Here is a 15,448-nt window from a genome sequence, read left to right as displayed (position 1 = left end):
TATTACTATGATATCATGTGATTGAATGCAAATTGTGCTTTCAGGTAGGTTTTTCTGATTAGTTTAACGTATTCTGAATATATATATATATATATATATATATATATATATATATATATATAATCGTTCTTAGGTAAATCGCATCTATGTCATGTAATTCTGACTCTGACACACAAGGGCCTCCCACAAGGAAAAAGGTATTTGGCCCCTAGGCACTCAGAGATATATACAAACAAAATATGAACAAAGTAAGCAGCTGAAGTAAAAGACACACATGCATGGTGATTGCACTTTGTCATGATGATACTTAGAAACAAAATGCCCTTTTCTGCCACTTGTCTCTTTGATCAGTGTGCTGTGATATATACAGTGGCAAAAATAAGTGAATCCTTTGGAATTATCATCATTTATGTATAAATGTGTCTAAAAATATGATCTTCATCTAAATTCCAATCTTCAGCAAACACAGTCTGTTTTAACTAAAAACACACAAATAATTGTATTGTTTTTATCCATATGGAATACATCATACAAGTATTTACAATGCGGGTTGGACAAAGTATGTGAACCCCTAGGCTAATCACCTCAATAAAAGCTAGGGAAAAAGAACCCTACAATAACAGCTAACGGCTTGAAGGGATCATTAGAACTGGTTAAGATTTCTGTTTGAGTCTACCATACACAAAACGTTGAACAGATTCTATGTGCTTTATGTTTGCCAAAGACCACCTTGACACTCCACAACAACGTTTTGTGGACTGATGAAACTCAAGATAGAATTGTATGGGAAGAACACACAGCACTGCGCATGGAGTAAAAAGAGCACCCCATTCCCACTTGAAAAGATCATCCCAATGGTGAAGTACGGTGGAGGGAGCATCATGATTTAGACCTGGACAACTTGCCATCATGGAGTGGACAATTAATTCCCAAGTTTATTAAGATATCATAGAGGATAATGTCAGGGTGACTGTCTGCCAGTTGAAGCTCAGAAGACATTGGGTGATGCAGCAGGACAGTGACCCTAAACATCAAAGGAAGTATATTACAGAATGGCTTTAAAAAAGAAAATCTGCCATTTGGAGTGGTCCAGTCGGAGCCCAGACCTCAACCTATTAGAGATGCTGTGTAATGACCTCAAGAGAGCCGTTCACAGCAGACATCCTAGGGGTATGCCTGAGCTATAGCAGTTCTGTAAGGAAGAATGGTCTAACGTGCATCCTTAACGTTGTGCAGGTCTGATCCGCAGCTACTGGAAGCGCTTGTTTGAGTTTATTGCTGCCAATAACTAGTTTTTAAATCCAAGGGTTCACTTTTATCCTCCAGCACTATGAATGTTTAATCGGTGCGTTCAATAAAGACATGAAAGATTATCATTATTTGTGTGTTATTAGTTTAAACACATTGTGTTTGACTATACCGGTGACTTAGATGTAGATCAGATTACATTTTATGAACAATTAATGCAGAAAACCATGTCATTTAAAGGCTTCATTTAATATTTTTTGCCCCTGTATCAGACGCTTTAGCAACTTGTTATTCTAACCTACACACTGCTACTGCTGAAATCCCTAAAGATCATAATTAAGTACATTTTTGGTCCTGATTATGAAGTTGTTTATTTTTGCGGTACGTCTGTCTGATATTGAGCTGGCCTTATGTATCATAGGCCCATCTAGTCTGCTCGTTTGGAATCATTTCTAATTGTTTATTCCACGTACGTACATCCCAAGCTTTTTTGAATTCCTTTACTTTGGCTGTCTCTCCTTCTACTGAAAGGCTTTTGCAGGTATCTACTACACTTCTATAAAGGGTCGTCAATCTTTTTTATTAAAAATGTTTCAGTCTTCAACTTGATTTATTCCATTGACTTATTTAAATGTTTCTTGTCATGCTCTGTCTCTTCACACTTTAGGGTGTACATGTTAAAGTTTATTTCCAGGTATGTTTTGTCAGAAAGACCATGTGCTGTGCTAGTGGCCCTAAAAGGCTCTTTCGATTATTTACGGATTTCTGAAAACATTGTGTCCAGAACCGGGCAAACCTTTCTAAATGAGGTCTCACTAGTCATCTGAAGAGGGGCATCCCGGCATTCTACTGCACTGTTGCCCACCTTTTAGATCCTTTTTCACAATAGCTCTCCATTCTTCTCTTGCAGTTGTCAGCAAAGCACCATTGCCTGCATTCAGTCTTTTGATTTTCATTTTATTATTGCTAAACACGCTAGCACTAGTTGGTAATTTAGTCATATTATTGACAATAAATCGTAAAGATTACATTTTGTGAAAATGTCCTTTTTGTTGTTCAGTTCCTTCTAAAAAGGCTATGAATTTCTGTACAGAAAAACTCGGGTGTTTGGTTGCTCCTTATATGTTGAGTACTTTGCGATGTTAAAAACTTAGCTCATGTCCCAATTTTGTTTCCTATTTTTTTTCGTATGTGCAGATCCTGTACAAACAAAGAAAATAAGAAAGGTCCCCCCTGGCTTGCCTTCTTCCGTAAGTACTACATTGTTAAAATTATTATGGGAAATAAATTGGGCTCTCTGGACCGTGTGTACAGGTCATAGCAATCATATTAAACCGGTTTTCCACGGTGACCATAAACTGGCTGCCTTGATCAATGGCAGAGCTTCATTAGGTGGAAATCCACACTTGATGTTTAGTTTTCGGATTCACGGCAATGATTTGTAGCGCTGTGATGTGCTCTCGCCCCCTTGTCCCTGTCATTTGAATTCCTCTCATGGGAGGAGTGTAGGGCCAGGAGCTGTCAAAGAAGATCTCCTGTACAGGTCTTTTGATGTTTAATTAGTCATTATGTTGCCGAGCAGGAGGACAGACAGAGATTAATAGCCAAGAATCTTGGAAATTTACATTTGTAATAATCCCAATGGAGCCGAAGACATTAAGATTCGGAGGACACGTACGACTCAGCTTGCCTCGGTAGAGCTGTGGTTATTAATATGCATAAATCACCGAGTCAGATGTTCAGCGTGAAACCCTGGCGGATTTTAAAGCTTTCATTAAGCCGTTCCTAACTTCAGTCTAGCTTCAGGAAGGCTTTCAAGCAACTAGTTTGTTGATCCCTCTTTGCTCGAAAATATATCCTTAGAGAATAAAGGGCTTTGATGAAAAATGTTGGAAGGGCTTTGGCTGGGGAAAAAAACCATTAATAGCTGTGATAATCTATAGGGGTGTTCTGTGGTATTAAATATGCTTTATTCTTTAAAGGAAGAAAATTGTTTGTAAATGAATCTGCATTCAAAAATCTACGTGAAGTCACAATCCCAGTGCACCGAAGGAAGTCACCCCCCCCCTTAGTTTTCTGTCTTCCTTCTGCTTAGAACAAACGAGAAGGGAGGGTGAGAGCCCTGCTGCCTTGTGGGGTTCATGTCTTTGTTGTGTGAATGGACGTAGGGCTTTTATTTGGCAGTACTTAACACATGGGCGCAGGTGCAGTCGGGCGAGTCATGACTGAAAGCAGTAGTGTTTGAAGAACATCTAGCGTGGTACTATAGTACGTAGGCTTGGTGCTCCTCAACACTCAACTTTGGATTATGGCTTTTCTTTTAGTTTCTTCCAACGCAGATAAATCCTTGATTTGAAATCCATTTCTAACCTTCCTGATGGAGCGTAAATGTTTTTTTATTTATATATATGATTTTTGTTAATTTTTTTTTACAGCCCGGGGCAGCTGTGCCCTGAACCTGCAGTATACCTGGAAGCCAGGACTGCAGCTGCACGCTCTCTTAAAAGCTTTTGCTTGCATAAGCACTTGGGCTCCACTAGAGGCTGAATAGCTGCTTGATAAACAAAATGAACACAATGCTTCAAATCATTTTTCCCCAGGCCAGGAATATTTTTTTTTGCCTCTTAGCAGCTAAAAATAGTTCAGAGATTTACATTTTAACAGCGTCTCTAATGCAGGGGGGCTCAGCTCTGACACCGCTGATTTCTGCCAGATTAACAAAAGATACGTTAGAGGTGCCAGCGATCACAACTTGTAACCCACCCAAATTTTCATTTAATATATAATAATGCGACTGCGAGTGCTGGTGACATTTAAATAACACATTAATACTTGTGGTGGAATTGCTTTCATTTTTAATCTTATTTTACTTAATAATATCTTGTATTAGTTGATGTATTCATGTGTTTTTATGGCCTTTTTTTTGAGGTGGGGGGAATAACACGTTTGTAAGATGTGAAATTTGAAGAATGAGATGCTTATTTTTTCATTAAAAGTTTCCGCCAAACATGTTTTATTGTGTCATAGGCATAATGGTTTAATCTGACTTTGTGATAGTTGTTGCAGTGGTATGGGCCATTTGCATATGATGTCATAAGGCAGATGAAGTTTCATCCGCTTTTCTCGTAACCTATGCATTTGTCAGCACACATGTCCGTGACGCTTGTTTCTAAAGAATTGTTGTTTGCTTATTAACTCCTCATAGGTATATTTTGTTTAAAATAATATTTACCACTTCCCCCTCCAACCTGTTTCCCCTGATTTGATTTTTAGTTTAATTTTATTTTTTGTAACTTTGAAGTGCAGCTTGTTCACTTTCCCGCAGACGTTGGTGAGGAAGTACCACTAACGTTTAGCGTGTGCGCTTTCCGTGCACTCTTCTCTAGTGGCTAATGTCGCATGTACTTGTGCTTTGCCAACTGGGCCAAGAAGCCCTTTACTCACACTGTGCCATGCACAAGGAGGCTACAGAGACGTAATTAAATGCATGGAGAAATAAACCTGAATATCCATTAACATTTCTGCTAACATCTGTTTTATATGATCAGATAACCTCCATTCTCCTGAGGTCTCTTAACTATAACAATGGTTAAAGGCTCTATGTTTTTGCTTCGCCTCTGATAACCCATTCTATGAGTGCCATGTGCGTCTGACAGCTCCTCTGAAGAGCTGCGCAGGAGGGTGTGAGTTGTTTACAAAGAACACCCGGTACCCATGTAAATGCGTTATTCTAGCATATGTGTTCACTTTCCACTTACTTTCTTCAAAAGGTTCATACTTCTTAGGTTTGTAATCAATAATTCCTGTCTTGATGACTGTGATATGGTAGATCACGAATAAATGAAATAAGTTGCAGGCGTGTATTTTTTTTCCCGTCTCTTCCTACCAAGGTTGAGATTACAGCGCCCTCTGCAGGCCCGCTGGATACACTGCACCCGAGCAGCAGCGTTTACACTTGGTCTGCGCAGCTCCATGACTTCATATTGTTTGGGTTTAATGAGAGGGATCTAAATGCCCTGCATGTGGGTAAAGAAACAGTTGGCTGTATCAGACATGAGCTTCTCGGTGGGAGGCAGGCATTCTCTCTCTAACAGTTTAGCATTGTTTCATATTTTTTAAACTGCAATTAATGAGAGTTGGATGTGTGAATGCCCCCATTATTTCCCCGAACGTTGCGGCTTCATTTGTCCGGCGGTGGGTTGTATGACCCTGCTAATTTAGCGTCGGTTAGCAGACATGCTAACCGTTTCTGTAACTGTCTGCCACAGCTTGTTTTCTGATCGTTACTGTGATACGTTGTGAAATCAGCGTTGGAAAATGGTAAGGCTGGAGGTCTCAAATAGTACACCCTGCGCAGCAAAGTAAAAGGAAACATTTTAAAGCTAAGAGTAAATTAATTTCATTTATTTTAGACATCGCGTGCGTGTTTTGTTACGGTGACCTGAGCCACTTGCACTTCTGCGTTCTTTGTAAATGAAACATATTGCGAGCCCCATATGTTTCCGGGTCAGGCAGCGATGAAATATGGTTTTGCGAGTCAGTGCATATTATTTAAATTGCTCATAATGGTATTTCACTTGAAACTTTATTACCAGATTTAAACTGACATGATCTTTGCCCCCTCTCTGTGAGGTCTTGTGTTTTTTGTGTTTACATTGAATTTAGTGTGTAACCATTGCTGTTTTTGCTTCCTAGCGTAGCCCGCCATACAATCAAAACACTTCTGGCCATAAATTAGACGTTATATATACTTAGCGTTACATTCTCACACGCCGTCTCCCTGGCTTTGTGTGCGTCGGTTACACCGGTAACATCTTCTTGCTACATTTCATAATTCTCTATATATATAAATTGCAAAAAAATGAAATCATCGAGCCTCTCAAAGTTCCCCTCTCTCCCAAGATTGGCCTGGAAATAATGTTAAGCTTCCCGTGACAGGAACAGGTTAATTTATACCATTTAAAAGAAAATTTATAATGTTCATTATCACTGAGATATTGTTTATTGTTGTTACAAGTAATACTAGTTATAATATTATTGTAACAATAGTGATGCGGAAAATGAAATCGGCAATAGCAATGCTTCATATTGTCTGATCTTTACTAGAAGATCCAGCTACACAGCGGCTGAAGAACACAACCGTGTGTCCGCAACGTAGTTTCTTTGTTCTTATCTTAGTTGTTGACCCCCAGTATCTTTGGGATGTAGGAGTCGGGGTGTTACATTAAGACTTGATTGGTTTGTTGCTAGTTTAGGGTACAAAAAAGGATCTAGTGCGGTTTATCGTATGGGTTTTTGTTGCTCTCCCCGTGACGGACACAGTGTGGCTCATTATGACGGTAATTGAAGATAATTGACTTTAGTTGACCATCTGCCTGGCTTGCAGTGTAAACAATCCACACGCCCGGGTCATGTCCGCATGACTGCAATGATAAAGTGCGTGACTTTATTATTCTCTTTAACACCACCGACCTATTTACTGCTTATAGCACAGTGAGCATATTTCTGTCCTTTATGGTTTTATTGCGGAGAGATTGAAAAGGTTCAGCAGAGTGGAGAAAGTCCTCGCAACGCTGATGAGCTCCGTCTACACGCGGCTTCGTAGATCTGCCCAAATCTTTCCCCCCTCCACAAGTAAACAGTGAGCTTTGTGGCCCAGGCAGTGGCTGTTTAGGATTACATGAATCATTTAGTGTTTCAGAGTGCTTGGGCTTTGCAGTCGAGGTTAGCGGAGATGGAATTTAATACTCTTATAGTGGCAGTAAGCCTACATGACAATTGATTTTCCTTGTAGAGAATAATTCAAATTGAGCTTGTCTTCTGGAGTCATTAACCCTGTGTGGGGAACAAAAAACATGCATGTCTGCTTCTGGACCCACTACATAACAAACATAACAAAAAAAAAGAGTCTCGCCTACTACAGTTGCAATGTTTTAAAGGATCATTAATTGAAACATCAGCGTTGTCTGTTTCCAGTAAAAAGATAGCAAAAAAATAAATAAATAGGCAATACTGCGATTTCATGGCCGGAGATATCCCAGCACCCTGATAGTTATGCTTCAGCAACCATTGTTAGGTCCATTGCCTACGTTTTTGATATTCCGCGTGGATGCGTCCTTGGGTGAGACATGATTGTTTGGACTGGTTTGCACCTTAATGCCGTGTTTCAGAAGTTTGTAGAACAAATGTATAATTAACAGCAAAGCACGGATGTCGAGCTACTGTATATAACTGATGCTTATATTACTCATATGTAATTTATTGCACCTAAACGTGTGTCTTGGTAAATTATACTCCAGCAAAGTGTAGTTAATCCGGAATCAAGGATTTTTTTTTTTTTTAATACAGGCAAGCGGGAGAGAAAGAGTTAACATATAGGTTTCCATCCATAATTAGAAGCTAGTTCTGTGTGCGTCAGACCATGTAATGTATTTGTGCTCCGAGAAACACACAGTTTGTTTAGCTTAACAATGTGGGCTTGTGAATGGAAACAATTCTGCGAGGGGAGTGCAGGTCAGTTCACTGCTACTCTGCAGAAGAGACGGCCTCTGGAATAAAGTGACTTATAGTATTTTTTTTTTTAAAGAATGTTCTTTTATTTTTGAGGAAATTGACCTGGAGAGTAAATAAGGCATATTTATTTTATGTTTATTTTGCTGAAAAAAGCTATGAAACACGAAACATGTGTAAAAATTTGGCAAAGCGTAAACGTGAAATATAAAAATGTATCCGTTTGTATAAAGTGATGACCACCAGGTAGAAAATGGGATTTAATGAAGTTGAAGCTGGTGGGAATTTTTTTTCCCCTTCAAGAATAGTTTCAGAAACTTGTTTTTGTCCCTCTTGCGCTCCAATTATAAGCTACGCTCTCCACGCTTGTCGTTAAATTAACCTTAAAGCCCCAAATGGACTTACAGATGTACTCGGAAGGGTTTTTGGGGTAAAATCCGGAGCGTTTCATGTTTACAGTGCTTTACGAGACGCGGCTTGCGTTTTTGCGGTGTGTGACACCCCCACACCATTTGTACGCCATTGACAGCTCCTGTCTAGGAACAGTCTACACATTGTTAATGGGGAATAGAGACAAGTCATTGTAAAGCCCAAATCAAAGCTCCGTACCCAGCCCTCCGAGTACTGAAACCAGCTTTTGTGGTCCTTGGGGGAGGAAGAAGCTCCCAGATCATTCAGCAGCAGTCACCGTGATGCCTTTGAGCAGCTGCTGCGCCTTTTCTATTGAGACAGTTTTTCCCCCTTTCTTTCTATGTAATATGTAAAGCATTGTGTAAAGTTTTATGCTGTCTGGGTGTAAATAGCTACAAATTGTTTCAGCGTTCCTACAAACTGCTAATTGTTTCATTGGAAGGCATGTTTGCCTGACTGCGTGTACCAAAAAATCCTAATGGCGTGTGCATGCAGACGTTCCTGTGTTAGTGTTGACGTATGACATGTATGAACATGGATGTAGCAGTCCGGGCAGCTGGCAAAGCGTGGCGGATGCAATGCTCTGCAGCGTTATTGTGACAGTAACCGTCGTTATTTACTAATATGCAAGAAGGGCACAGTAATCAAAAATACACCCCAGACATTACACATACAGCGTAGATCCTTTTGATTGCAACTGTTATCGCTGCCTCGTTGTGTTATTTATACAGCGATTTGTGTAATGTAATTATATTGTAGTTCATATAGTGTTTGGGGCAACATAATATTAGAAACAGTTTTGTTTGGGTCAAAATAAAAACGTGCATCTCCCAGCATTTCAAACAGCAGGAGAGTCACTTCTTTCAGGGGATGGGGCGACTTTTAGTGCTGTTGAACGCACTGTTCTGAAGAGGAGCGGTCCATCCTAAACATGGAAACACTTGGGGGAGGCATGGTCTGTGTGTGGTCTGAGAAAAACACGCAAACTGGTAACGTAAGCAAGCAGTGGATCACCTTACAGATTGTCGTCTGTGTCAATGGGGGGATTAATGATGTGGAAAAAGGTGAACCTTGTGTGTTAAATGCTCTATCAAATAGATGACTTGGTTTCATAGGTTGCTATAAATACATTAAAGGTTACCTAATAGACTTGGACTAATTGTTCATTTTGTTTTTGCTCCATTCGTTTAGTTTCCTGCCCTTCTGGTTCAGATGAAATTCAAAGGGCTTTTTACATTCTGAAACAAAATTAGTGGCCACTCTCTTGTGCTCTCACACTCTTACTCTCATTTATGTACCCCTTTCTATATATTTTACTCCATTCCCAGGTGCTGGCAGGTATGTTTTTCATACCAGAAGCCGGGCCAAGTGTTCCCTATACAGACAGAAGAAAGATTTATAGAACACCTTTGCGATACTTTAACGCAAACTATTTAACGCATTTCTTGCGGTTGGACCCGGTGCCAGGCTGCTCTCCTTATAATTTGTTACAAATCATTTTATCTCCCTGTGCATCAGAGAGCATAATTAGACCAAAGACATAGATTAATTGCCTACAAGGTCCTCACTACAGCATTCTGTGTGTTGCCAGGGCTGTTGGATACTGAATACTCTGCTGGTGAACAGGAAAATTACCGATTTTCTATTAAAAAACGAATGGCCATTTTTACCAGTGCATGTAATATATAGGGGGTATCCGTAGACAGCACCACTTTCATATGTATGTTTGTATATAGCAGGATACAGAGGTAAACGGCAGCAAATTCGGTCTGAGGTGTGCCAAGACCGACATACAAGGTAGAACAAGAAACCAACCCCCCCTTCCCGAAAATGAAGAAAGAAAAGGGACAAATAAAAGAGGAGAGAGAGCTTAAAAAAGGGAGGGAAACTGAGATGCTGTTGTGGGAGGGAGAGACACAGGTTAAATAACCAGTGCCCCCCCCCACTTCATGCTAATTTATGTACACACATATAATTTTTATATATATATATATATATATATATATATATATATATATAGATATATATTAGCCTTTATGTGTGTACCCACCACTTAACAAGCATTGACTTTTGTGTTTGGATTATCATTATTTATTTCTTTATATAGCGCTGTCATATAATGTAGCGCTGTACAGTGGGTAAACAGGACATAACAAGTAGTATATAGCATATCAGACCTTACAGAAACAGGTGAGGAGACCCCTGCTCAAATGGGCATAAAATCCAGAGGTGTTGGCAATTCTAGTTCTTGTGCCGTGTATTGTTTTAACGCAAGAGCTTATATTCTATGTACCTGCATCATGCGCATGGCGTACCTTTATGTTTCACTCAGTATGTCATTGGCAAATAAATAAAAACTATTGCTTGCAACACTCTGACAATTGATACAGTTTTACCCTGTGATAAAAAAAAAAAGTCAATGCCTTTGCAGATTTGGCTAGCATGTTTGCGCATGCTGGCTGAATAACCACTGTGGCAGTGCCAGGGTTAATAGTTGCTGCTTGAGGTATTGAGAGTTGTGGCATATAAGCCTACAATATAGTGCTGCCACTTACGAGACAACTCTGCCTTGGCTTCAACAAGTGCTAGAATTTAATCTGAATAATACTTTTAGGCATTTAACTCTTCTTTTGCCTCTGCGCGCACATAGTTGGTACTTTTTAACCTTAGAATCAGGTGGCTGCTTCATAGCTTTGATGTCCCCTCCGACCTTCTGAGAGATGTTACTGGATCGCGACACCACTTACACAATCAGGGTGTGATCAGGGTTGAAAGAGATTACTGTATGTGGCTGCCCTCCCCCTTTTTTCTGTGTGGGATGGTTCAGCCCTGTTTTGCATAAGTTTCTTTTGAGTAGCTCCATGTGTAGACGGGGCAGGCACAGTGCTGGTGGGCTTGCTGTGTGATCGGGTGGATGTATGCCTGGGATTGAAGCACTTTCACCGGGATCAACATGTATTGTGCATACCCTGTGGCTGGAGTGGGCAGCAATTCTTTGATGTACTACTACAATGGAAAAACGGTGAGATAGCCTAATGTGTGTTAACTGCCTGCGTCACGCGCCAGTCCTAGCCTGTTATTTGTGTTTGGCTTCCCTGAGGCAGAAGACGCTAGCCCGTAACAAAAGTTCCTAATGATTGTGCGCTGTTTATTCCGAATAGTATTTCTTATTTAATTTTTTTTGGTGAAACGTTATTTTGCTAACTAGAAGTAAAGCTCTACGGGCAGACAAGACAGAATATCCATTAAATGTATTTTCTCAGGGCTCGTAGAACGACATTTCTGATGTGTGCGTGCCAAATGTATGATAAATATGGCAACAAGTAACAGACATTTGTTATAAATGATCCGTTATAGAGCAGTTTTTTTGTTTTATTTTGTTTTAGAAGAAATGTTGATGTAAATTCTGTTTTGTTGAGAATAAGCAGTACTTTGAATTTCTGGGAATGATTAAGGGAAGATTGGGGTTTCCTGTATAGACTGAGGTCCAGCGGCTGGGCAAAGCGTTATTCCATCTGCTTCCAATCAAATGAGCATTTTCACCCTGCCCTGCCCGTAAATCATTACGCCTTCAGGCCAAACGTACCTGCAAAAGGACCTGTTCAGGGATCCCATTAGGTCTGTTTGTTTAGTTTTCGTTATCTGCAGTTATTTTTTGTATTAATTCAGTTTCCGGCGCATCAAATATCGTTTAGTTAAGTTTAAAAAGTACTGTCACAGATCGAATTGGTTGAAGTTCATTGATGCCTCTGCGGAAGGTTCTAGAACATGCGGATCAAAGCCACTTGTTTGAGACTCCGCAAGTTTTTCAGTTCTTCTCTTAAGGGATGAGCGTATATACGAATGAATGTGTATGTGTGTGTGTGTGTGTGTGTGTGTGTGTGTGTGTGTGTGTGTATATAATGTATGTGTAAATAAAATAATAGTGGTTTATCATTATGTTTGATTTCTGGAAAAATATCACCTAGCAGACACACATGTACTTAGTTTGATACTTACTTGCGCAAATGTAACTTTAGTGACTAAAGACTTAGTTGGGAACATGTGTTTTTCTTTGTTCTGTGGCAAGGGAAATAAAAATCTTTGATGTCATTAAGCATTTCCAGGCTTCCAGGGGATGGGGGGGGTTGCTGGTACATTAAAGGGATGCCTCGCCTGGAAATTCATACAATGTGTATGTCATAGGTCAGAGGTGACATTTACAAGCCTGTGCAATTGGTAAACAAATGATAGATAATTACACTATGTCTCGATATATCTGTATCTGGGAACAATCACTACGATAACGAGGTAGTCGGTAGGCATGCATAAAAATATATATATATCGCATTTTTGAGATTTCTCATTTTTAGGAAAGTCGTGGTTAGCACCCAATGTTTTTTTGTGTTTTTTAAGGCTTATCTGTTACACGTTCACTATGCTTATGTCGGCTACGTGGACATGAAGATTGTCAGTTGGTTGTCTGTTCAGAATAAGGGTATATGGAAAGATTTTTATTCTTAGTAGATCATGATTTGCCGCTCCGATTCTGTAGTAAGACTTTCTAGGCTGCTTTTGGGTTTGTTTGTACACTTTTGAAATGTTTTAGGAAATGAAAATAGACCTCTTGAACCACTTGTTTGGTGATGATCTTTTGGGTCAAGAAGACTCCATTTGATATGCTTGGAGAAAATAAATAAAATGCAGACAGCTTTATTTTTAAGACTTTGGGGAAGTAAAGAGATTGGAGCTGGCCCCGTTTAATAAAGCTTAATAGAGCCGATGGGAAATTGCATGGTGGCCCAGCCATTAACTGAATAAAGAAAATGAAACTCTCCTCCCCGCGTCAGACAGCCAGCCGAGGGGGGATGAGTGAGCGGTGGGCTGGGCATTTGTATTGGAAACACTGGGGGTAATCTGGCCTTTTTGTATTATTTAATACCACGAGCCTTGTACAATGGTCATTTCTATAGACGACCAACCCCCTACACAGCCCTATTTCTATTCTAGGCACACAATGCCCCGGGACAGCAAATATAGGATCTTTCTCATGCCGAAAGCCTAATCTGCATCCTCCCTCCGTGCAGCTCCTGGAAACTGCTGCAATCTTTCACTTTCTTCTTTCCACGATTGAGCCATTGGGTCATATTTTTTTATTTTTTCGCTGTGTCCTTCATTGCAAACAGAGTCACAAATTTTAATCATAGAATACCTGGGTGTCCTTTATTTGATTTATCTTCCCTGTCTGAGAAAATATCACCCAACATAGGAAAAGGTCAATAATACACACGGTGTTCTACTTTTTGTGCAGTATGTTAATTCACTTTCTTCCTTTTCTTTTTTTCTTCTGGGTAGTCATAGTGGAGCGTGCGTATTCTGGCCACTGGAAAGATCCCATATTCTAATTGTATATATTAAGAAAATAAAAAATAATGCAGTTTCACACAAACATCCCCTATTTGTATTAAATGCATAGAAATATAATTCTCTCTCTTACACAAACCATGAAGACTATATTTATTGAGCTTTCCCAGCTTAGTTACCAGGCTCAATAATTTGCTGTTTGAAATGAGAATGTAGTGTGGGATTTTTACCGATTAGATTTTGACGTATATATCTCATATGGCGAGCAGAGTGTCACCAACGAGGTTATATGGAATGATTTGGTAAAACGTTAGGTCTCTGGTTCATAAAGTAATAACTCAAACCATTGTGTGATGATGAGAGTACTTCACACCCATTTAGGTTTTCCAATTCAAAGAGGAGCGTTATATGTAACGTTTACAGCCCCGCAGGTGAAAGTTAGTGCTGTCCTGCGTCTTACTTTCTTCTATTACTGATTAGTTCTTCCTCGCGTCAGCAGGACATGTTGATACGAGTGCCGGCACAATAGCCATGCTGCTCAGTATATAGTGCCCTGAACCAGGACTAATGTCTAAGAACTTTCCCTTGGGTCAGAGACAAAACTCAAAATAGTTTGAATGACTTTCTAAAGTGAAATCATAGCATGTAAGTGAGTGTGTGTGTGTGTGTGTGTGTGTGTGTATATATAAAATATATATATATATATATATATATATATATATATATATATATATATATATATATATATGGGAAGTTTTAATATAAAAGCGTGGAAACTTTTCGAACGTCCCTTGTGTATATGTATATGTTTATATAAATATATATATAATTTATTCTGGTTTCCAAGTGATGAGTGATAATAATAATTGTCTGGCTGCATGTGTTTAAAGTATTTTTAGGATAATTATGATAATGCAAGGCATTTATTACACTAGTGGTGCAAATAAATAATTGATCACTACAGCATTTGAGAATGGTATGTAGTGAACATGTTTCCATACCAAATTGTATGCATTAGAAGTGTACTCAGCACTTTACATTACAGAGAAGGCAGTGTAAGCACAACAGGTGCACAGACATTACGGGAATCACAATGGCATGTGACACCCGGTAAGACTGTGCACTACAGCTCCCATGACGCTTAGCCAGCCATGACCCTACAGCACCTGATTGGCTCGGATTGTCCCGTATGTCTTATCCTTGTCCCACCCACTAAGGCTGCGTGACTGCAGAAGGGGGTCGCATGTTGCCTGCAACTTTATGCCTCGCGCTGGAATACAACTTTCATCATCCTTAGCCATCCGGTTTGCTTGCTCAATCTGAGCGGGTTACAGCTGGCGTGTGTCCGCTAGCACTTTGTTTATTAGCATGGGAAAATCTGCCTTGATTAATTGAGCTCCCTTTTATTTACGGGAACGTGTCTCAGGCTAATGTCCCTGTAAAAGATTCCTCCAAGCCTGCGGTGACAGCATGTAGAGTTTGTTGTCCACGTCGGCATTCCATGTTTGCTTCCCAAAGTCTTTGTTTGTGTTCCAGATTCTGACGAGAGAGCCGTGTAACCTATAATAGGCTCCTTCTGTAAATTATACAACGCACTTCAAAGATACTTTCCATATTCAATTTCATTCTAAAGTCAAGCTATGGTTTAGCCGCTTAAGAGCCCAGAAAAGGATGCAGCGATGCCAGTTCGTCTGCCATGTCCATCGGCCTCGCAGTGTATTAACCATTTAAGGGAGAAGCTGGGAAGATCTGTGTCAATATACTTAAATAATGAAATGCTATATCATTTATTCATTCATATAGCTCCATGATATTCCGTGTCGCTGCGCAGTGGGTAAAACCGACATATTATTATTGTTTATTATGTTATACACTACTTGTGTCCTGTCTATCTGTTGTACATTGCTGTGGATTATGATGCCACCATATAAATGAA

At 39.7% G+C, this 15,448-nt stretch overlaps 1 protein-coding gene across 11 annotated transcripts in view; it reads left to right on the top strand.

Annotated features, from left to right (window-relative positions):
- The window catches only part of TCF12 (transcription factor 12), a 101,398-nt gene that overhangs the window by 62,946 nt on the left and 23,004 nt on the right, over positions 1–15,448 (top strand). For 8 of the 11 annotated variants that reach the window (XM_053464192.1, XM_053464191.1, XM_053464199.1 and 5 more), the window contains one exon: positions 2,446–2,498. The exons of 1 other annotated variant lie outside the window; for it this stretch is intronic. In XM_053464192.1, coding sequence (XP_053320167.1) covers positions 2,446–2,498 — 53 coding nt within the window. Of the gene's footprint in view, positions 1–2,445; positions 2,499–11,046; positions 11,192–15,448 lie in introns of those variants that run through there. 2 more of the 11 variants (XM_053464201.1, XM_053464198.1) reach the window with 1 other exon arrangement.

The sequence above is a fragment of the Spea bombifrons genome, chromosome 4 (assembly GCF_027358695.1).
Source record: "Spea bombifrons isolate aSpeBom1 chromosome 4, aSpeBom1.2.pri, whole genome shotgun sequence".
NCBI classification, from domain to species: Eukaryota; Metazoa; Chordata; class Amphibia; order Anura; family Pelobatidae; genus Spea; species Spea bombifrons.
This window is presented reverse-complemented; position numbering and strand designations above follow the sequence as displayed.